The sequence below is a fragment of the Arachis hypogaea genome, chromosome 4 (assembly GCF_003086295.3).
Source record: "Arachis hypogaea cultivar Tifrunner chromosome 4, arahy.Tifrunner.gnm2.J5K5, whole genome shotgun sequence".
Classification (NCBI taxonomy): domain Eukaryota; kingdom Viridiplantae; phylum Streptophyta; class Magnoliopsida; order Fabales; family Fabaceae; genus Arachis; species Arachis hypogaea.
The window spans coordinates 98,599,652-98,622,600 of record NC_092039.1 but is presented as its reverse complement, the minus strand read 5'-3'; the positions used below and the strand labels follow the sequence as shown (position 1 = coordinate 98,622,600).

At 32.2% G+C, this 22,949-nt stretch overlaps 1 protein-coding gene across 2 annotated transcripts; it reads right to left on the bottom strand.

Moving 5' to 3' along the window:
• Positions 1 to 17,221: 17,221 nt before the first annotated feature.
• On the bottom strand, positions 17,222 to 19,486 carry LOC112797028 (GDSL esterase/lipase WDL1). 2 transcript variants are annotated; one of them, XM_025839769.3, is made up of 6 exons: positions 19,138 to 19,486; positions 18,627 to 18,704; positions 18,371 to 18,511; positions 18,215 to 18,288; positions 17,944 to 18,093; positions 17,222 to 17,586 (listed from the first exon to the last, which is right to left on the bottom strand). In XM_025839769.3, exons 1-6 carry the CDS (start codon positions 19,246 to 19,248, stop codon positions 17,373 to 17,375), a joined length of 768 nt encoding a protein of 255 aa, XP_025695554.1. In that variant the 5' UTR covers positions 19,249 to 19,486; the 3' UTR covers positions 17,222 to 17,372. The 2 variants fall into 2 exon arrangements, with proteins under 2 accessions (XP_025695554.1, XP_025695555.1); XM_025839770.3 differs by having other exon boundaries at positions 18,215 to 18,276; positions 19,138 to 19,312.
• Between the last annotated feature and the right edge of the window lie 3,463 nt (positions 19,487 to 22,949).

Sequence of the window (22,949 nt, the reverse complement as noted above, 5' to 3'; positions counted from 1 at the left end):
CAACTTCAAAAGTCGGATGTACCTAGCCGACGACTCTGATACTACTCGTTGGAAAGCCTTCCCGACGACTCTGACCACCAAAGCCGCGATGAAGTGGTTTGATAACTTACCTCCCGGGTCGATAACTTGTTTTGATGACCTGGCAAGGAAGTTTCTTACTAGATTCTTAATTCAGAAGGATAAGGTGAAGCATGCCCCGAGCTTGGTAGAAGTTAAACAAGGAATTGATGAGATACTCCAAGATTACATGGAAAGGTTTAACAAAGCATGCTTAGAAATACAAAACTTACCTACTAAAGCAGTGACCATAGGATTAGTTAATGGCCTTAAAGAAGGGTCGTTCTCTCAATCCATATCCAAGCGACACCCAGCTTTTTGTACGAAGTACAAGAATGGACAGAGAAGTACATCAACATGAAGGAGAATTCACGACTAAGAGAGCCTCTCCCATGACCCAGCCTGCCCTATCCCCCTCGGAAAAAAAGAGAAAGACGTCAAGAAAAAAGAGGAGTACAACTCGGAAAAATCTCAAAGGTATCATAATTATATTCCACTTTGAGTCTTTCTTGTAGATGCTTACATGGAGATATACCACACTGAGAAGCTTCCACCTCCTCGCCCAATCAAATACAAAAGGCAGGAAGTCTGACAGAATATTATGAGTATCACAAGCTTTATGGACAATATACCAATGATTGTTATGATTTAAAGAATGTCATTGAAAAGTTGGCTGGAGAAGGTTGACTAAATAGGTACTTGGCTGAGAGATTGGATGAGCAGAGAAAAAAGGGTTGAAGATGGGAGATGGCAAGAACGCCCCGCACAAATCCCTGAATGACATATACACATGATTAATGGTGGGTTTTCTAGAGAAGGAATCTCGAATGATCACGAAAAAGGCATCTTAAAGAAGTGTATCAAGTTAGAGAAGGTAACAAAACATCCAACTTACCAACCATCTCATTCACTAAAGAATATGCTCAAGGGGTAACGTTTAGCCATGATGACCCAGTGGTAATAACAATGATCCTCGCTAATGCAAACCTCCATAAAACCCTAGTGGATCAAGGTAGCTCGGCAGATATACTGTTTAAGCTTGCCTTCGATAAATTCGAGCTGAAAGAAAAGGATCTAAAGGCATACCCAGATAACCTCTTTGGGTTGGAGACATGCCGATCCAACCTCTTGAATTTGTCTCCCTATATACCACCTTTGAAAAGGTTACGAAGTCTAGAACGTTAAGCATCAACTATATCATGGTCGACGTCATGTTAGCATACAACGCCCTAACAGGTCAGACCACTTTAAACCAACTTGCAACAGCTCTATACCGCACTTGTGTATGAAGTTTTCTACTTCAAAAAGAATTACCACCATAAAGTGAGATAAAAAATTGGCACGAAAGTATTATAGTGAAAGTCTTAATCTAAAAGGCATCCCATGTGGAAAAGAAGTCAACACTATCAAGCTCGATGGTGTTCAAACTCAGAAAGCGCTACGACCTCAAGCTGGAGGAAAGGTAGAGGAGGTGCAAATCGGGGTTCACCCTAAAAAGACAACAAATATATGAGCTAACCTAGAAGGATGTCTGAAAGCACGTCTCGTTGAAATCCTACGAAGAAACTCTGACCTATTTGGTTGGAAAGCCTCCAATATGCCTAGCATAGATCCTGATTTGATATCTCATAAGCTCTTTGTATACCTGGATTTCAGACCTATTCAGCAAAAGCACCGAAAACTTGGGCCTGAAAGGACACAGTCGTGGAAGAACAGGTGCAAGTATAATTAGAAGTTGAATTCATAAGAGAGATAAAAGATCCATTGTAGTTGGCCAACATGGTTCTAGTAAAAAAAAATAATGGAAAGTGGATGATGTATGTAGACTACACAGATCTAAACAAAGCTTGTCTCAAAGGATACATACCCTCTCCTGGGCATTGATGCCTTGGTTGACTCGGCCTCAAGTTACCGGTATTTATCCTTCATGGACGTATACTCGGGATATAACCCAATCCCGATATATAAGCCAAACCAAGAAAAGACCTCTTTCATCACCCCCAAGGCTAACTATTGTTATGTAGTAATGCCTTTTGAATTAAAAAATTTCGGAGCCACATACCAACGACGGATGAACAAAGTGCTTTCTCCCCACTTAGGGAAACTCATGAAAGTATATATGGATGACATGCTCGTCAAAATCAAGGATGACTCAACACTCTTATCTGACCTCTCCGAGATATTCTCCACAATAACAAAGCATAGGATGAGGCTAAACCCCTCAAAATGCACCTTTGCAATAGATGCCGAAAAGTTCTTAGATTTCATACTCACTCAAAGAGGCATAGAGACAAACCCGAACAAGTGCACAACCATACTAGAAATGAAGAGTTCGACTTGTCTCAAAGAAGTCTAACAACTAAACAGAAGGTTGGCAGCACTGTCCAGGTTCTTAGCAGGATCAGCATTGAAGTCCCTACCGTTATATTCAATCCTCGGAAAGGGGAATCGATTTGAATGGACCCAGGAATGCAAACAAGTCTTTCAAGATTTCAAAGCATTTCTAAGCCACACCACCCATACTTACCCAACCTATCGTGGGAGAAGAGCTAATCCTCTACTTGGTAGTAGCAAACCAAGCTATAACTTCAGCCTTGATCCGAGAAGATGAGAGTGGGCAGCAACCTATATACTTTGTCAACAATGCCTTACAAGGAGTAGAATTGAACTATCAAAAGATAGAAAAATTTGCATATGCTCTTATCCTCACCTCCTGAAGGCTCTGACCTTATTTCCAAGCTCATATAATAAAAGTTTGTACTAATCAACCAATGAGGCATATTCTACAAATAATGGACCTAGCAGGAAAAATGCTACAATGGGTTATGGAACTGTCCGAGTTCAATTGGAAGTATGAAGCCTGGACATCAATTAAGTCTCAGTATCTAACCAACTTTATAGCTAAATACACTAAAAGTCGGGAAAGTCCAACGACTTGGAGCTTATATTTAGATGGGTCATCCAATAAAGTTGGTCGTGGAGCAGGCGTCATCTTGGAAAGTGAACAAGGAACTCAGTTATAACTGTCGTTTATGTTCGAGTTCCTTGCTTCTAATAACCAAGCAGAATATGAAGCCTTGCTTACTGGCTTGAAGCTAACTAAAGAAGTAAGGGTACAAAGGTTGATAGTTTTTAGTGATTCTCAAATAGTAACTTCACAGACTAATGGTACTTATCAAGCCAAAGACCCCAACATGAAGAAATACCTAGATGAAGCACGAGAACAACTAGCCCAATTCTCGAAAAGAGAGGTCTGACATATAACTCGGGAGTCAAATGCCCAAGCATATTCTCTTTCCAAGTTAGCCAGCACCAAGTCAGAGGGTAATAATAGAAGCCTCATCTAGGAAACTCTCCATGAACCATCGATATCAAAGGGAGATGACAACTTGGACATAATGGCCATATCTAACCAAAATTTAGGATGGATGACTCCTATAGTCAATTATCTTAAGTTTGATATTATTCTTGATGAAGAAAAAGAGGCTCGAAAGCTCATAAGAGAAGCACAAAATTATACCTTGGTCCATAACATTATAATACAAAAGAAGGATATCAACACCTCTCCTAAAGTGCATCCCGACCTCTAATACGAAAGAAGTCCTAGAGAAAGTACATAATGGCATATGTGAGAACCACCTGGGAGCCCGATCACTAGCCAAGAAGGTTATCCGAACCGACTTCTTCTGGCTGACCTTACAAAGAGAAGCGGCTGAGTTTGTCAAAAAGTTCCTGTCTTGCCAAAAGCATGCCAATTTCCATGTTGTAGCTCTCGAAGAGCTTATCAGCGTCACCTTACCATGGCCATTCATAAAATGGGGTCTCAATCTTCTCGGGCCATTTCCTCAAGCTCCAGGACAACTAAAATATTTCATAATAGGATCGACTATTTTACTAAGTGGATCGAGGCAGAACCATAAACAATCATTACGGCCTACTGAAGTCGAAAGTTTCTCTACAAGAACATTGTCATAAGTTTTGGAGTTTTTCACTCCATTACCACGGACAATGGGACTCAATTTACCGACTTAACTTTTAGGAATTTGGTAGCCGGCCTCAAGATAAAGAACCAATTCACATCGGTAGAATACCCTCAAGCCAATGGACAAGTCGAAGCCGCAAATAAAGTCATATTGGTTGGGTTAAAGTGTCAACTACAAGATGCAAAGGGAGCATGGGCAAACGAGCTCCCTCAAGTTTTATGGGCATATCGGACAACCCCTGATTCCACAACAGGGGAGTCACCTTTTCGACTTGCTTATAGAGTAGAAGCCATGATTCCCATAGAAGTCATTGAAGAGTCACCTAGGGCTATATTCTACAATGAAGGGGCAATATCCAAGCACAAAAGAAAGAGCTTGACCTCCTCCCAAAAGCCCGAGAACAAACTCGGATCAAAGAGAAAGCACTAAAGCAAAGGATGACCTTGCGGTATAACCAAAAGGTGATCAAAATAAGCTTTACTATAAACGACCTAATACTGATCTAAAATGACATTAGGATCTAGAAGTCGAGCAAAGGAAAGCTAACTGAAAACTAGAAAGGACCCTACAAGATTACTAAAATCTTAGGAAAAGGTTACTATAAAGTGTCTGTCCTATAAGGAAGGGAACTCCCGAGGTTGTGGCACGCGTGTAACCTAAAGAAGTACTACAGTTAGATAGCGCACCTTGTTCCCTGGTGTAACTGATAAACCACTATTTTATGGTTTATTTTGTGCTCAATTGAGTGGATTTTATCAATCTTTCATACACTTATTCATATGATTTGCATGAGTTTACGTTTTCCTTCCTGATTTGTGCTATGATTGAAAACATGCTTCTTTGGTCTTAATTTTGATATGTTTAATCTTCTCTTATTACCATTCGATACCTTGATATGTGTGTTAAGTGTTTTCAGAGATTACAGGATAGGAATGGCTTAGAGGATGGAAAGGAAGCATGCAAAAGTGGAAGGAATACAAGAAACTGAAGGAATTGCCAAAGCTGTCAGCCTGACCTCTTCGCACTCAAATGGTCATAACTTGAGCTACAGAGGTCCAAATGATGCGGTTCCAGTTGTATTGAAAAGCTAACATCTGGGGCTTCGCAATGATATATAAATTGCCATAGATGCCTCGAAGATAGGCGACATGGATGCGTGGATGACGCGCCCGCGTCGCATCTACGAATTTTAATCCACGCAAACGCGTGGACGACGCCTCCGCATCACTTTGCCGCGACATGTACGAACCAGCAGCAATTTCTGGGCTGTTTTTGACTCAGTTTTCGGCCCAAAAAACACAGATTAGAGGCTATAAAGTGAGAAAATACATCCATTCATGATATACTTGATAGAACATACATTCATACATAATTTTAGGGTTAGATGTAGTTTTAGAGAGAGAGGCTCTCTCCTCTCTCTTAAGATTAGGATTAGAATTTCTATTAGGATTAGGATTTCTTCTTCAGTCACAGGTTCAATATTCCTTTTACTTTATATTTCTCTTCTACTTTTAGATACTCTAATGCTTTTATTTGTTAATTACTTATGTTGCCAAATTGGCATATGGACCATTCATGTTATGATTTTCTTAACTAATGCAATTTGAGGTATTTTCAGATATATGATTTTAGTTTAGCTTTCTACATTCTGGGCTTTGGTTGATTAATTGGTAACTCTTGAGTTGGCAAACTCATCGTGATTGATAATTGATATCTTTGCTGATTGATTTAGATTCCTATAACTCTAGTCTTTCCTCAGGAGTTGACTAGGACTTTATGTGTTAAATTGATTTAGCCACTTGACTTACCTTCATAGTTAGAGGTTGACTTAGTTGGAGCAAAAATATAATTCTCATCACCATTGATAAGTATAACTAGGATAGGACTTCCAGTTTTCATACCTTGCCAAGAGATTTATTAGTTATTAATTTATTAATTCCTGCAAATTATTTCTCTTGTTCAAACCTTTTTAAAACCCAAAAATATACCTTTTTCCATAACCAATAATAAATCATACTTCCTTACAATTTCTTGAGAAGACGACCCGAGGTTTGAATACTTCGGTTTATAAATTTTATTGGATTTGTTACTTGTGACAACCAAACGTTTGTACGAAAATATTTTCTGTTGGTTTAGAAGCTATACTTACAACGCGATTATATATTTGTGAATTTCTTTACCGATAAAAAATCCGATTCGTCAGTAACCTTTTTCCCAACCTGAGAGATTTTTTTTCAAAAATGGTTTTTTTAAGGGAGTTTTAATGAGGCGTCAAAGGGTTAAGGGTGGTTAACATCCTTAGTAGCAAATTTTTGTAAAGGAATTTTTCATTTATCAATGATAAATCCACCTTCTTAAAAGTTTCTCATAAAAACGCATTATTTTAAACTCGACAAACCACAAAAATTATTGCCCGACCCTGAGTGGTCGGCAAGATGAAGCGACGTGGTACAAATTAATGTAAAAAGTTATATAATAAATTCGTAAGATTAGCCTTAAAATTAAGGTGGAATAAAAGCGAAGTGTATAAATAACTTAACAAAGTCCGATTACACAAAGTCGGAACTTACAAAGGAAAATACAATATTCTCTACTGATTTACCTCGTTGACATCAATATTAAACTTAGCAAAAAAAAAAAAACAGTATTGAAAGTTATCAAAATACAATTTCCAACTAAGTGACAGTATAAGCTAAGAGCTAAAATCAACAAAAAGCCTATAAGCATAGTCAAAATAAAGAAAGATTCTAAAAGAAAATTCCAAAAGTTGTTTAAACTACAACTAAAGCAAAATAAAATGTTTCAGAAAGCTACAAAGCTATTACAAATAAAAATTTGTTCGAGACCCACAATTTGGGCCATTCAAAAACTATGAAAAAAAACTACAAAGGATTAAGATCGTCCCCAGTAACAATGTCCATGGCTCGGGCAGAAGGAGTCGGGTCATATTCAGAAACTGGAACAGCTGGGACAGAACCAGTCCGTGAAGGACAAAGCTCGGTATTAACGATCTCGAGAAGAACTTTGGGATTCTGAGAAGTCAGACCGACCTCTGCACCCGAAGCCTTCGGGTCAGGCAAAAGAATCTCCTCATCATTGTCAGGAGCTGGGACGATCTTTCCATCTACTACAATATTATTTTAGTTGAACAAGGAAAGATCTGCCTTGGGAGCAATGATTTGGACCTGAGCTTTCAGGTTCGCAAACATCTCATCCATTCCCTCTGCCACAGACTTCTCAAGTGTTGCATATTTATCTCGGGCCTTAGCCAGCTCCTCCTCAAGGTCAAGCCTCTCCCTGAAAACATGAATATATCTCTCCTCTGCAAGTCCTTCCTACATGGCCAAGGCCGCTTCCGCCTTCTTTGCCTTGGCCCGAGCTTTATTCAAGTCAGACGTCAACCCATCTCTCTCCTCCTTAAGCTCCTTCTTTATCACCTTCAACCTCTCCACCTCAGCATGAGCAGCCACCAAGAATTTGTGGGTGACACTAAGGGGAGTTTTTTGCAATCTTTGGCCAAGGCAGCTCATACACCTGCCATTCAAATTCTGCCTCAGGCTAGGAGTTAGAGATGGTTATTGAAGGCCACATCATCTATACTGATATGATTGTGGGGAAGAATGTGTTTTTTCACTCCAAGCTAGCCCATCAAAGCCCTTGTCATAAATACTCTCTCCCTCATCAGCCTTTTGTCTTTTCGGAGGAGGTTCATAGGAAGAATGAGAAGGACAGACCATGTGACACTGTCTGAAGGAAAGTCAGGAGGAATTAGCCGAGATGCCAGGACGGGTATAATCTTTTTCAAAGCTGCGGTGCCTGAGTCCAACTTAGAGGGAAAAGATCGAGCAGAGGTATCACCAGTTTCCTTTAGTTGTATGCCACGAGCCACGATGTTCTTTCTGGTGGCCCAGAGTGTCTTCATGGCAGCCGACTTGGGAGCCATTCTTTTTGCAAGTAAAAGCACATTAGTTGTCAATACAAACTTACAACCAAAATTTATAAGCACAAGGTAAGAAAGCTACCTAGCTCAGATTGAAGTTGACTTGGATCCCCTAAAATCTTTTGCCGTCCAAATAAGGAGCTCGGCCCCAGTATTCTTGAAACAAGCAAACTATACTCTTCTAAAGATCAACTAAATCATCTAGACATCTACATTGTATTTGGCTATAACAGGTTTCTCTTCCCAATATAACGGAAAACAGGGTTTATTATTCTCATCTAAGAAGAAAAGTCGAGCATCCTTGATAGCTTGGATTTTGAAGAAGTAATTTTTAAAATCATGAAAGGACTTGTCAAAGATAGAGAAAACCTTCCTACCTTAAACAACACAAAAGGAAAGCCAAGCTAGTTTTTTTGAACCAAAGGGTTTGGTTAGAACAAAGAGGTAAAAGAAAACTTTGAGGAAAGGTCAGACATCAAGCTCCCGACATAAAAGTTGGTATACTTTCAGAAAGGCCCACGAGTTATGGTGAAGTTGGGAAGGAGTGACGTTGCAAGTCTAGAGAACATTAATCTTGAAGTTGGAAAAAAGGAGCCTAATGTCTAGCTTAGTGAAAAAGCAATCATAAGTGTAAAAGAATGGGCGTTCTGACCTATCTAATGGGGGAAAAACATACCCTCTCCTCGGGATCAGCCACTACTATTTCATAGTTTTGCTCATCTTTCCGATTCTCACACAACTTATGGTGCCTACGAAAAGTTTTGGCATATTCTCTATCAATCACAGGAACAGGAATAAGGATAGAAGTATCTACCCAAGTTAAAAGAGAAGAGGAGACTTTTGTTGACATATCATGAATAACAGATCGAGAAATCAAGATATATCTACAAATACAACAAACAAAGGAACCATCATGAAACGAACTCGGACACCAAGCAAAGAAAGTTGGATTTTCATAGAATAGCATTAAAAACATGATTTCAAAAGAATTTTTCATAAAAAAATTCAACAGTTAGAAAATGATGTCACTTTCGAGCAAGCAAACCCGACATCATTTGGGAGAAACACAATCAAAGTCCATAGCAACAATCTTAAACAATAGACAAATTGAAAAATATTTTCAAGAACAAACAAGCAGTGGTAATTAAAGGGAAAAACAAAACTTCTCATCAACAAATATTTTCAAACACCATTCAAAGTATCATTCAAAATAGATACAAGAATCCAGAACAATTGAAAACAACAAAGAAGATGGATAAAAACACCAACTTTAAAAAAACACATGAATGGAAAGGCACGTCAAACAGCAAGAAAGCTCGAACATTCCTCTTCGAAGCACACAAAAATCTCCAAAAGATTCAGATGGAGAAATCTTGAGCTAAGAACGTTGTTGTGAAGTAAGAACAGGGGAAGAAGAGCAAACGGTTTTGGATAAAGGAAATGAAGCAAAAAGATGTGTTTTCAAAAAATGGAAAAGATAAAAGAAGAAAGGCATCAAGCTTTTATACGAAACAAGGAAAATAAGACATTTCGCACCCCTCTTTAAAGCCACGCGCAAATTTTCAAAAACACTGCCGTGTAATGTTCGCCATATCATTAAAGTGGCAACGTTTCAAAATTTGAAACACGTCGAGTATCCGACCTCATAAAGGCGGTGTACCCGAAATAGGAAGCAAGAATCATAAATGCTTGAACCCGACCTCGTGAAAGCTCGGATTTAAATAGGGGCAATGTTTATACCCTGATTCAGAAATAAAGTCAGGCCCAATAAAGATAAAAGGTCCATTCAAAAAGGATGGCCTCTCCAAACTTATCCGACCTCTTAAGAGGTCGGACACAACAAAATGGTCCAGCTTTACTTATCCAAAATAAGTAATTGCTTCCCCAAATCTTTCCTACTATCTCTATTTCCACTTAAAGATAGAATCCAACAAACTCCCAAAATAAAGGAAACAGTCATCTACCAACAAAGATGGAACTACTCCGAAAAGGTGGTTACCGACTCCACTGTAAATACACTAACACCTCTCAGGTATATTCACGTTCTAATCTACTAAAAATATGCTTAAAGCCTTTGCTAACTTAAGCATTGAAATCTCTTGCAAGTACCACCCCTCGCCTCCTCACGAGAAATTCGGATGACGGCACCTCGGTATAAGAACAAGTCGGACATTACCTCACAATGAGTTTGGACTTTGCGTTCAGGCTCAAACCATCGTTTCAGGTAACCTTCGAAACAACATCCATTAAAACCCTAAAACTCAAATAAAAATAGTATCTAAAACCCAAAAGATAGTATCTGATTTTATTCTCATTTAATTCTAAATCAAAAGTAATTATAACTTATTCAATTTAGCATTTATAACAATAAATAAGATCATCATTATATAAATCATTTAATTTGAAATAGCATAATTTGTTATTATAATTAATATATATATATTGTCCACAAACAAATTATACAATTAAATAATTTTTCACAAAACATACATCCACACTTATCTTCAACAAGAAATACACCACTAAACAATTCATAAACAAAATAATTAAGGCGTTATTTAAAGACATAAATTAAATTTTTATAATATTTACCTATTTTTTTCTTCTTCATATCTACTAGTTATCTTGGTTAAACAAGTTAGATATGGACCACAAGTTAATCCAATAAAAGCCAAGAATAGAAAGGATGATTAGTAATAAATTAAATTAAACAGAAACAGAAGAAAGTACAGCAATTAACAACTGAGGATTAACATAATAACTAACAAGTAACCATAAAACAATGGCAATACAAGGTCTGTTACTTTGGATATATTTAGTTAATAACAGCCACAACATGTAATATATAAAAAGAACCTAGAGGAAATCAAAAAACAAGTTTTCTCCTCTAGCTATAATCAAAGGATTCCTCTTGCAAATTTGTGAGATGGCTTCAAATCCTTCAAGACAACAACATAGTTTATTAGGTGATTCACGTCTTGCTAAACCTGGATGGAAATTCATAGGTTTGTGGAAGAGAGCGTGGTACAAGATCCGAATGAATCTCCACTTTCTTTGGGTGGATTATTCAATATCATCGTCAAAACCATTATTTGTTTTAGATGATTCAAGACGAAAGGATCATCAACAAAAGTACCATAGGATGACAAGACCTAAATGTGTTAGGTTTCTTGCTAAAGCTTGGTGGAAGTTCGTAGGTTTATGTAAAAGAGGGTGGTACAATATTCGAATGAATCTCCCCCTTTTACTAACTTCTTCAAATTAGGTATTATATCATCTTTATTTATCAATTAATGTAATGTAACGAAATTAGAACATAGTTTATCTAGATAGCTTCTATTTTGTGAGGCATGTCTCCTTAATTTTGTTATCCGTGTGGATCAGAACCTCCAGAATAGCCAAAATCATGAAAAAAAAAACTGCCAAAAAACAAACCTTGTAGTTTTCTATTCTTTATTTGTGTACTTTTTAACTTTGTGCAATTTAAAAGTAACGAGCTCCCTGGGTTTTGAGTTGGGTTTTGGCCTTTAGGGGAGATATATAATTGCGAGAGGAGAATAATAATCCAGAGATAATAGCGGTAAATAAATAAATAAAAATCTGTCATTAATTTAGACAGAGTACCAATCAGTAGGCTAGGACAAGTTGAGATGTTTTTCAAAAGTTAAATATTTATTTTTCTTTGAAGAAAAACTAATCTATAATCTATATCAATATATAATGCTAATACATGAAGTTTGGTATCCAATTTTTTATTTCCTAGCTATTTTAATCCTACTAACATGATTTAAAACTATTTTACAGTTAGCTTTCACTAACAGTTACAAAAATTTCACGCATAATTTCTGTTCAATTCTTTACTTTTACAATTTTTTTTATTTTTTTCACAATTTTTTAAATTCTGCTTATTTATCTTCTAATAATTATCTAAATAAGTTTTTATGATGTCTTAAACTAGATAACAACTCAAAAGGTTGATTTTTGGACCATATATAAAATGAAAAAAAGAATAATTAAAAGCTAACACGTGTTTAATTGGTAATAAATAATTTTTTATGAATCTTATTATAGTTTGAGGTATTTATTTAAATTATGTTTTATTTAATTTTATGTTAATTTTTGTTTGTATTGTGTTATTCTGAATATGCCTGTGAATACAGTATTGTACTTTAATGATCTGACTAGTAATGTAGCCTCATTTTAATTATTTATTTTTTAAATCATAAAAAATATTTTTTTATAGTTTCATTTAATTTATTCTTGCTGCTACTCTTTTGCCAATTCAATGCATTTTGTTGTATTTCTCTTATTGTCATCATTTTTTTACTTTCAACATCTTTGATATTACAAATTTTATTTAGTTTTATTGAAGTTAGTTAATTTACGTTTAACTGCCGATATTTCTTTGATCAATTTAATTTAAGGAAAAACTGATTTTTTTATCTGATATGAATTCTTTATTTTTGTAAAACATATTTGCACCTATCAATGATGAAGGGAAGAAGTCTTATAAATGTTTGAATTAAGTACGATTTTAATTTTTAAGGTATACGTTGAAATTTTTTTTTGTTCTTAACATTTTTTTTGCATACAAAATCGTTCTTAAGATTTAAAACCAAATTTTAAAATCGTTATTTTTACTTAAATATTAAAATTTTGTACCAAGTTACTCATAATAAAAAAAATTATAAAATAAAAAAAAAAGAAGAGAAAGAGAGTGTTTTTACTCTTATAAAAGGAGAAGAAAAGAAAAAAAAAGTGGAAGAAAAGAAGAAGAAGGAGCTCCACCTTTATCTCTGTTTCCGTCGCCACCTTCGTACAGTTTTAATTCCTAAGGTAAAGATGATTTTAAAACCAAGTTAATGATTATGTTTATTAGATATTTTAAATATTTATTACAGTCTATTAATACTTATATTGATAGATTGTAATAAATATAGAATACACTAAACATTATTAGTACATAAATAAATAAATATCTTTTAATATACAATATTTTAAATAATAAATATAGTCTTTTAATTTTAAATAATAAATATAAAATATATAAATACAAAAATATAAATTTTTTATTTATAAGATTAATTATCATACAATAAAATTTTTATAATATTAAAAAATTATATTAAAATAATATTCTAAATAGCAAATAAAAATATAAAATAATTAAATTTTATTTTATATTACTTTAAAAATAATTAGATTGTTATATTAAAATTTTATTAACTAATTATTTTATTAAAATACGTATAATATAATTTTTCATTAAAATATTTACAAAATATAATTTATTTAAAATATTGTATATAATACATAAAAATATTGTCTTTTTTTTCAAGTTTTTTAAGAAAAATGTTTTGAATAAAAATGGAAAAAACAAAAGAAAATAAGGAATGCGCATATCTTTTATGAAAAAAAAAGGAAAAAATAAGAAAAATTGTTAAAAGTTGCGTTTAATTTGTTGCAGTGTTGTGTCTTATGATTATTTATTTATTTATTTATTTTTCAATGTGCTCTTTTTTATAAAAGATGTGGGTATTCTTTATTTTCTTTTTTTTTTATTCAAAACAAATTTCTTTAAAAAATTAAAAAATAAAAATGTCAATATTTTCATATATTATATATAAAATTTTAAAGTAAATTACATTTTATAAATATTTCAATAAAAATTTGTATTATATAATAATATTTTTAATAAAGTAACCAATTAATAAAATTTTAATATAACAATTTAATTATTTGTTAAGTAGTATAAAATAAATTTAATCATTTTATATTTTTGTATTGTAGTTAAGAATATTATTTCAATATAATTTTTTAATATTATAAAAATTGCATTGCATGATAATTGATCTTAATAAATAAATAAAAGATTTATAGTTTGTATATTTATATATTTTATATTTATTATTTAAAAAAATATGTTTGCCATTTAAAATATTATAAAAGATACTTATTTATTTATGTATTAATAATGTTTAATGTATTTTATATTTATTATAACTTATCAATGTCAATGTTCTTCTTTTATAGTAGGATGTAGGCTTGTAGCTTTTGATTTATGTTTAATGAAATTTAATGGTTTTATAAAATTGTGACACATCTAATACACACAAAATTGTTGTATTTATATTAGACGTATATATTATTGTTGTCTACTGAAAATGTTTAATAATAAAATAAAATTAGTCAAAAATAGCTAAAATTTATCTTTAATTAGTATTCATTAATTATTATTTTAGCTGTTTTTTTTTTGTCTTCTTAGTGATAGAGCATCTTTAGTTATTTTTAGTTATTATTTCTTTGAATAAAGATAGTAATCTCGTATTTTCATTAAGATTTTTATGTTTTTAATCAATGTTTTTGAAAATTTCTTTCTTTGAACAAAATTAGTGATTTTCTTATTTTAGTTAAGTTTTTTGGTGCTTTAATCAATACCTTTTAAAGTTGTTTTGTACTTTGATTATTATAAGAAATTAGTGAAAGATGTTAGATAAGAACAAAGGAGAAAATGGACAACCAAAAAGACTTTTGGAAAAGCAAGAAAAGTGACAAAAGTTGAAAACAAACTAAAGAGAAGTTCAAAGAGAATTTGTAATCATGACCTCTTCATACTCTATCAATAATAATTTGAGTTACAAAACTCAAATAAAGTGATTATAGTGTCATTAGAAATCTGACATCTAAAACTTTCTAATGATATATAATCATTTATAGTGGATACTAAATCTAAGAGTACAATACACCATTCTTTGCTATGGAAAGAGAGCTGAGCATAGTACCAGCCACCACCGATACTCTAACCTCTTCACCTTTGAAGGAACATAACATGAGTTTCAGAAGTTCAAATGATGTGCTCTCAGCGGTGTTAGAAAATAACATTCAGAACTTTTCAACGATATATAATAGTTTATAGTGGAGATTCATTTGGGCAATGAACAACGGGCATCTTTTAGCCCGAAAAACTCACTGCGAGGCAATACAACAAACACACTCAAACCTTCGTTCAAGCCACAATTCACAATCAATCAAAATCACAAAGGACTCATTAACAAACAAGAATCTTCTAGAAATTGTTAAAAGATCTGAATTTGATATAATTTGAATTTGGTTTGCATTTGAATTTGAGTTCTAGAATAGTATAAAAGCTCATAGATAATACATTGTGAGGGACACCTCTTTACCCATTTCTTTGGGCACACCCATTTTTCATTCTCTTCTTCTTTATAATTCTTTTTTTGTACATACTCCATACTCATTTTTCTTTTCTTCAATTATGAGTAGTTAATTCCTCCATTAAAGAGAGGAGCTCTATTGAATAATAATGAATTGATGTTATCTTTCTCTTCTTTTTGATTCAAGCTTTATTGTTTTGAAAGAGAGTTTTGTTCTTTATTACAAGGATTCAAATTTATTCGAAAATAGTTTGAATCTCACTTAAATTTTATGAGAACTTGAAAAAGGAATCATATAAATTGAACTTGAAACTCTTCTCTCATCATTCTTTGGATTTTGGATTTAGAATTTGATAAGTGACATTGAATCAATCTAAATCTAAATCTCAAAAATAATGTGATTTTGAATCAGAAATCAAACTTTATCTCTTCTCATGAGCAATTGATTAATAAATTGGCAATTGAAAAGTCAAAAGAAATTGAATCACTAAGAAATTGAACTTCAATTACTTATGATTTGTCATAGATCTAATTTTGTATGATTGAAAAGGGAGTGTGTCTCATTGATTCATGAAGATTCAATATCTCCAACCCTTAATGTTTTAATGCATATTACTCTTCTAATTTATTTATTGCTTTTTAAGATTCATGTCATTTACTAGCTTTTATTTAATTCTTGCCCTGTAATGCTTGTCATTTATTTTTTATCTTTAATTCTTGTCATTTAGTTGTTCTCTTTAAATTCTGGTCATTTATTTATACATGTTTATTGCTTTATTTACTTATGCACAATATGTCTTTCAATTGATTTAATTCTTATTATTTTATTACTTTGTTACATTTGATATTTTTAGATTTTATTATTATTACAATTTTATTATATTTTACTTTTATATCTTTCAAGTATTTGTAAAAATACTTCTATTAATTTTGCTTCAAGTTATTTAAATTCCAGTCATTTATTTCTAGTTATTTATTTTAATGCCAAGTTATTTAGTTTTATATTTATGTTCTTTGATTAATTCTCACTCGAATATGAATCATCTGACTTGAATAATCAATTATCATGGTTGCTTAATCCGTTAATATTTATGAAAACGATAACTCACTTATCATAATATTACTTAATACAATCCTGTACACTTTATTGGTAGTTATGCAAAAATTTCATATTTTCTAACATTATCAATTTACTACCAACACCACTTCTTTGAAATATCGACACTTTCTTAAATAGACAAATGACTAATTTAAGTTAGTTTAGCTGTTTAAATTTTTTGTTATTTTTTTTCCATTTCTTTAATATTCTTAACAATTCAGCCAAAATATCTCAAATTTCATCCAATAACCTGTTAAAAAGGAAACATTTGCCTTAAAGTTGATTTTTAACTAAAGAAAATGTCTTTTTTTAAATTAAAAATTATCTATTTAAAAAAAAAACAAATTGATCTGTTTAACCTGATAAACTTTCTTTTAAATAGATAAACTTTTATTTTGAACAACACTTGATTAACTCGCAAATTTAGACAGACTAGTCATTTGACTTTTTTAATTTTATCTATATAGAACTGTGTAAGTTTTACGTGAACAACTCAAATTCTTTTCCTCTTTGAGCATGTAACACACCCACTATGTTGTTGTCTAACCTTCTAGCTTCCACACCGTGTTCAGCATGTGCCAGTAAAAGTAGTTAATTTTACTTTCTTACAACATCAGTTAAAGGTTCACCACAAACAACAGAACACAAGAACAACTTGGTTAACACGCCAATCTTCAAATCCATGCTGCTTCCCCATGAATACATGGCTGAAGTTGAACAATGTGAAATGAACCTTCCAAAATCATCAAGAGTTTTGTGTGTCTAAAATATGATTTCAAACTACGATTGTGGTTACGATTTGTATGTTATGTAGCTGCTACACTTGGAGAAACTTCATTTGTTTGAGGATAAATCCCGCCAATAAAAGAAAAACGCAAATGCAATTGATTTAGAAAGCAATAACATTATCATGGCAACGGAAAGAAAAAAGATGTAAAAACAAATGCAATTCAATTGCACGTGAGTCTTCACAAAAAAAAAAAAGTTATTCCTCTTCATTATTATTGAACATAAAGAAACATATGAAATCTTGTATCTTCAAGCCAAAGCACGAAAGGCTTTAAATTTTTGGAATGCTGCATAAAGATTCTAAGAAATGCCATAAAAAATCAAGATATCTAGTCCCATTCCGAATCTCCATGGAAAGGAGAACCAGAGATATTTATAGTTGTCTTTCCATCTGGCGCGATTGGATCATAGGTCGAATCTTCTGCGAATTCGATTGGCATTGACTTCCAATTCAGACTTGGTTCCCACTCTGCTTCTTTGAGGACCTTCAATATCTCCTTTGCCACTATCTTGCTTCCCTCAGCTGTCAGATGAATCCCATCGCTATCGAATAGCCGAACGGCTAATCAAGTTAAAGGAAATGCATATTCCAATCATTTTGAAATTGGTGACTACTTCAATAAAAATGTCTTTATATAAAGATGATAGTTAAGAATCGAAAGACATTTGACATATTTTACTCGGAAATGTTTGATAACCAAAAACATTTAACCAGAACTTATCTTATTTAGTATTTATTAATTGTTGAAACAATTAATGAATGTTAAATAAAACAAGTTCTAACTTTTTTTTGTCATCCTAGTAATACCGTATTTTATCAGTCATCTTTGCATGAAAACATTTTTTTGTATCAGTAGCCACCTTTGAAATTAACTACAAATGATACGAGAGCCCACTTACATGAAGCAAACCTCTCGCCAGTCTTTCCTTCTCTGAATAGCAGACCAGATGTCAATGGCCTTGATATTCAGGTCCCGGCAGAGTGACAAACATGCCTCGGAGTATATTCGACACGATTCGTTCGTCCTAAATGGCCGGCCTAGTAGATCACTGGTTTCATTCCAACAATTATAGTAATCATATGTAAAATGCATAATAACTTGTGTACAATTTTTGTGTCCGAAATTATAAAATCAATTATAGCAATTCAGGTACAGGCAGAACGCGAAACCTGTTTCCAAGAAGTTGTGGCTCATTGACAGGAGGAGAACCGAGAAATATGATGCGCGTCTTCTTCGAAAGGCTCTAGCAATCATTGACATTCACGTCAAACTTTGCAGTGATTGTATAAAAAGAAAATGCTGCTCTGCTGTGAAACTTTTGTTACCTTTAGATAGATAGCAATTTTGGTCATATTTTGAATGTATTCTTGGAGAGGTACATGTTGTCCGAGTCCACTCGGATGAGCAAGAACGGAATCGTTGCCACCGAAGTACACAATTATCAATGATGGTTGTTCAGTGGCATCCTGCATCAAGAGAATATATAGGGTAACAGATCAATTTGTGACACAACTTAATCACTACAAAAACTTGAAGATTCTTCAAATGCTCAAAATCCGATTTGGTACCGGATGAGAGTACCTTGGGGAAAATGTCTTGGAGAACCTGGAGAGCACGCCTTGAATTCCAACCAGTGTATCCTCTCAAAACTATATCCGCCTATGCCATGTCAAAATCAATGTCAAATGAGTTGTTATTCCATCAAAACTCCAATTATCACTAAAATCATTTTCTTAGAACTAATTTCATCAGCTAACTTCTTTAAAATTTTTTGGTTTATTATAAATTCTAGACCCTAAATCATAAATCTTAATTATAAACCTTGAATTTTGCTAACGTTCACAAACTAAAAGTTGGTTGAGTCTTTTTTTTCCTTGTTTCCTCAAAAAGGCTGTTCACTGTCTAACTATTATGAATGAGCCTTTTAATAGTCTCTTTCGTAAAACAATTAAATATTACTACGATAATATGTTCCAAAGAAAGAAGAAAGCCTTGAGAATGAAGACTGCTACTAGCACCACATCCTAAAAGAATCCTGGAGTAAGGATAATCCTCAGAAACAGTAATTTTATTTGAAAGAAAAGGAGTGTACCTTGCGAGCATACAAGTGAGAAAGGATGGCAGCCCAGCCTTGGTCGTAGAAGCTGTGCTGAACGATAGAAGAACCAAACAGCACGAACTGAGGCCTCTTTGGTCCAACCATCTTCTTAGTGATTAGTGATTACTTCACACTCACTGAATGATGGACAATGTGATCAACGTGTATAGACTTGATATGAGATCCTTTCTACTCTTTTTATTTATTATTATTAATTTTTAAATATTATTTATAAACCAAAATTAATTACCATAATTTGATTTATTTTTAATATATATTTTATATTAGATTCTAATGATTTTTTTTTTTGGACAGTGTATATTAGATTCTAATGATTGATTTTACTATTTTAGTAATTAATTTTTTTTTTATTCAGTTGGCAACTTGGCATTTGGATGTTTGTGAAACTGTGAAAGGGCTGTCGGCCGTCCTTATCATGGGGCTTTCGTGTTGGTCCTCAACTTTAGGAACCCGCCCCTGAAAAATCCATCAATTAGTAATACTAGTATTTTATGAGGATAAATGCCAGACGAGAGGATCATAAAATGAATTATATTTAATTTTCAGTTAATCAATAATATTTAAAAATATATAATAAAATATATTATTAAATTATTAAATTAAAAAATTAAATTAAAAAATTGAATTAATAAATAAATAATAATAAAAGATAATAAATTTTAATAAATTTTTAATATTTTTCTTTTATGATCGCGACTTGCCAGCAGAAAAATACAATCTGGACTGTTAAATTTTGACGGTTCATTTTCAATATTTCACACATGCTAATACTGTTCACCTTTTTTCCATATAAGGAAGATTCACTCTATTATTGATATTCCAACAGGCACTAACATGATTATTGTGCTGCTTTTTTTCATATAAAACAATCACTACAAAATTGTTATAATTTAATGGTTAAAGAATGTTTAAATAGTATAACTTCAATGAATCAGGTATTGATTTCTCACGGTAACTATTTTAGATTTAAGACCAAAAAATATGAAAGAACTAAACACTTTGATCTTTTTGAAGCCAACATGGACGAAAAAAACATTTTCAAGCTAAATAACTTACATAAAGATGAAACCGTTGATATCCTCTATGCTCTTCTTTTATTGATGTCCACAACAAATCTCGTCCCTTAAATCTAGATCATTTAGGATTTTTTTTTATATTAAATCATGTTCCAATAAATATACTGAAATAGGTGAAAAGCTTCCATAATTATATGATAGCTATAATCTTTTTTCATCACCTCTATAAATGATATATAAATATTAGACGATCAATTTTTTTAACTAAAAATAGTTAAGTCAAATTTACATTCACGCACTTTTTTATTTTTTATTTATTTTTTTTTTTTTTAGTCTTTTTCTCATTTATTATTATCATTATTATGATCATCATCATTTTTTTACCTTCTCTTCTTCCACTATCACTACTACTATCATCATCTTCTTCTTTTTTAACGTCGTTGTCGTTATCGTCTCCTTCTTCTAAAATAGAATAAGAAAAGAATACAACATTATGTTTTATGTATCATCTTTTTTTACACAATTCTTTTTTAATATTCTCCTCATCGTCATCGTTATCATTTTCTTTCAAAAAAATAAAAAAATTTGTAGTATTTTATTTTTTGTCATGCTTAAAAAATTTTGATTTCAAAATAAGAAAAAATTCTTATGCTACAATTAAAAATTTTTGGTGTTGTTTTTTATTTTATATTTTTTTCAAACAATTCCTCTTTATTTTCATATTTTTTTTGTTTTTTACTTCCATAATTCTTATTATTTTATCTTCTAAGAAAAATAAAAATAAAAATTAAACAAAAAAAAAGAAGATATGCAATTTTTTATTTCATTTTTTGGTTTATCCTTTGTAACATTAGACATAAAAAATTTTAAAAGAAAAATGCATAATTTTATAAATAAAAGCACAAAAATTCTGCACCAAACAAGAAAAAAAAGAAGAAGATTAATAAGAACAAAAAAAAATTGTAGCATTATGTTTTACGTGTTCTATTTGGATCTTGTAAATTTTGTTTTTCACTTAAAATGATAAAGTATCATCTCTCACCATTTATTTTATAGGTAAAATAAAGAGAAAACATTCAAATATGATAGATCACACCAAACCCTTTCAAGTGAAAAACAAAATTTAGAGAATTAAAATTCTTACGTGTTAGTGTTAGAAAATTTCAATGTCAAAGTTAAAAAATTTTAGTGCTATTCTGTTTCAGGTATGCTGCACATACAAACTTTTTTGCCTTACAAGTCCTACAAGTTGGCACAAACCTAACAAAACACACGCACATTACACTCCCACATTCGAGAGTAAATACACACGCGTTACTCAACTGTTTCCTATTTCCAAAGCGCGCTACTCACCATTATGAACAACTATTCTTCTTCTTCCTCGATGAAAATCACAACTGTCATTTTTATTTCGCGTTTCTCTTCCTCCTCCTCTTCTTCTTCCTTCTTCTTCTCCTCCTTTTTGGTGTTTCTCCTCCTTTTTTTTCGCGTGATTCATCTTCATTGTCGTGTTTCTCCTCTTTCTTCTTTTGATTTTGCAACATCATCTATTTTTTTCTTTGTTTGATTTTTTTCTCCCAAAAAGAATTACGAGAATATGAAATAAGAAGATGAAGAAGAAGAAGCAGCAGAATATGAGGAGGAGGAATAGGAAGAATTCTGAATTATGTAGAACTTATCAGAATAAAAATACACACAAATATCTTTGTTTTATACCCAAATTTGCTGCAAATAAAGAAATAAATTATGCTATGTGTATACTAAAATCAGTCACCAAAGTTAGCCACCAGTATAAAATACATACTGGAATACAACATTGAAAATAAATTAAAACACACATGTATTTATACACAAATATATTGGTGGCTGATTTTAATGGCTGACTTTAGTGTATAAATAGCATTTTTGTACAGAAAAATATTTCCTCTAATGCTGCATTTTCTTCTTCTTCTTCTTTTCCTTATTTCTTGCTTTCTTTTAGTTAAATGAATGTAAGTTCATCCTCTTCCAAGTAATTTTGCAGCATTATGTGTTTTTTTCTTCTTTATTTGATTTTTTTGTTTTTATTCTTGTTAAGAGAGTAAAACAAAAAGAAACTTGAGAAAATAAAATAAAATAGAAAAAGATGAATAAGAAAAAAGAAGATGATGGTTATGATGATGAAAAAACAAGAAGAAGCAAAAGAAGATGAGGAGGAAGAAGAGGAAGAGTTCTGAATTATGCAGAACTTATCAGAATAAAAATACACCCAAATATCTTCGTTTTACACCCAAATTTGCTGCAAATACATAAATGAGTTATGTTACGTGTACACTAAAATCAACCACCGAAGTCAGCCACCAGTATAAAATACATACTCGAATACAAATATACATTGATTCTTAATTTCGTTTCCCTTGTTATTTGTGCTCTGAACTCTTGTAGAAAAACTTGCAACCTTTGAATAATCCTTGTAGAATTTTGCAACATCTTCAAGGGTGTTAAAAGTCATCCCAGTTTTGGGGACAAACTGAGCATCAACACCACAAAAAAGCTTCAAAATACACCCAAAATACACCATATTAAAATAAACATAAACTATAGAATGCAAATACAACTATAAAACTATCATAAAAAATAGCGAAACCAGATTCATGAATTATAACTAAATAGAAACTAAAACAATTCAACAAAAATAATAAGACAATTTACCCTCCATCAGATATGAAAAGTCATAAACTGCAAATACACCCAAACTTTCCTAAAATACACCCAAATATTCTTGATCTA

Bases quoted from the DNA above. Each gene is read 5' to 3' on its own strand.
- LOC112797028 (XM_025839769.3), bottom strand. From the start codon at position 19,248: ATGGTTGGACCAAAGAGGCCTCAGTTCGTGCTGTTTGGTTCTTCTATC. The intron at 18,512-18,626 runs GTACTCTCATCC...CTCTTGATGCAG, and splicing joins TCCAAGACATTTTCCCCAAG to GATGCCACTGAACAACCATC. The intron at 18,094-18,214 runs GTTTCGCGTTCT...GAATGAAACCAG, and splicing joins CCACAACTTCTTGGAAACAG to TGATCTACTAGGCCGGCCAT.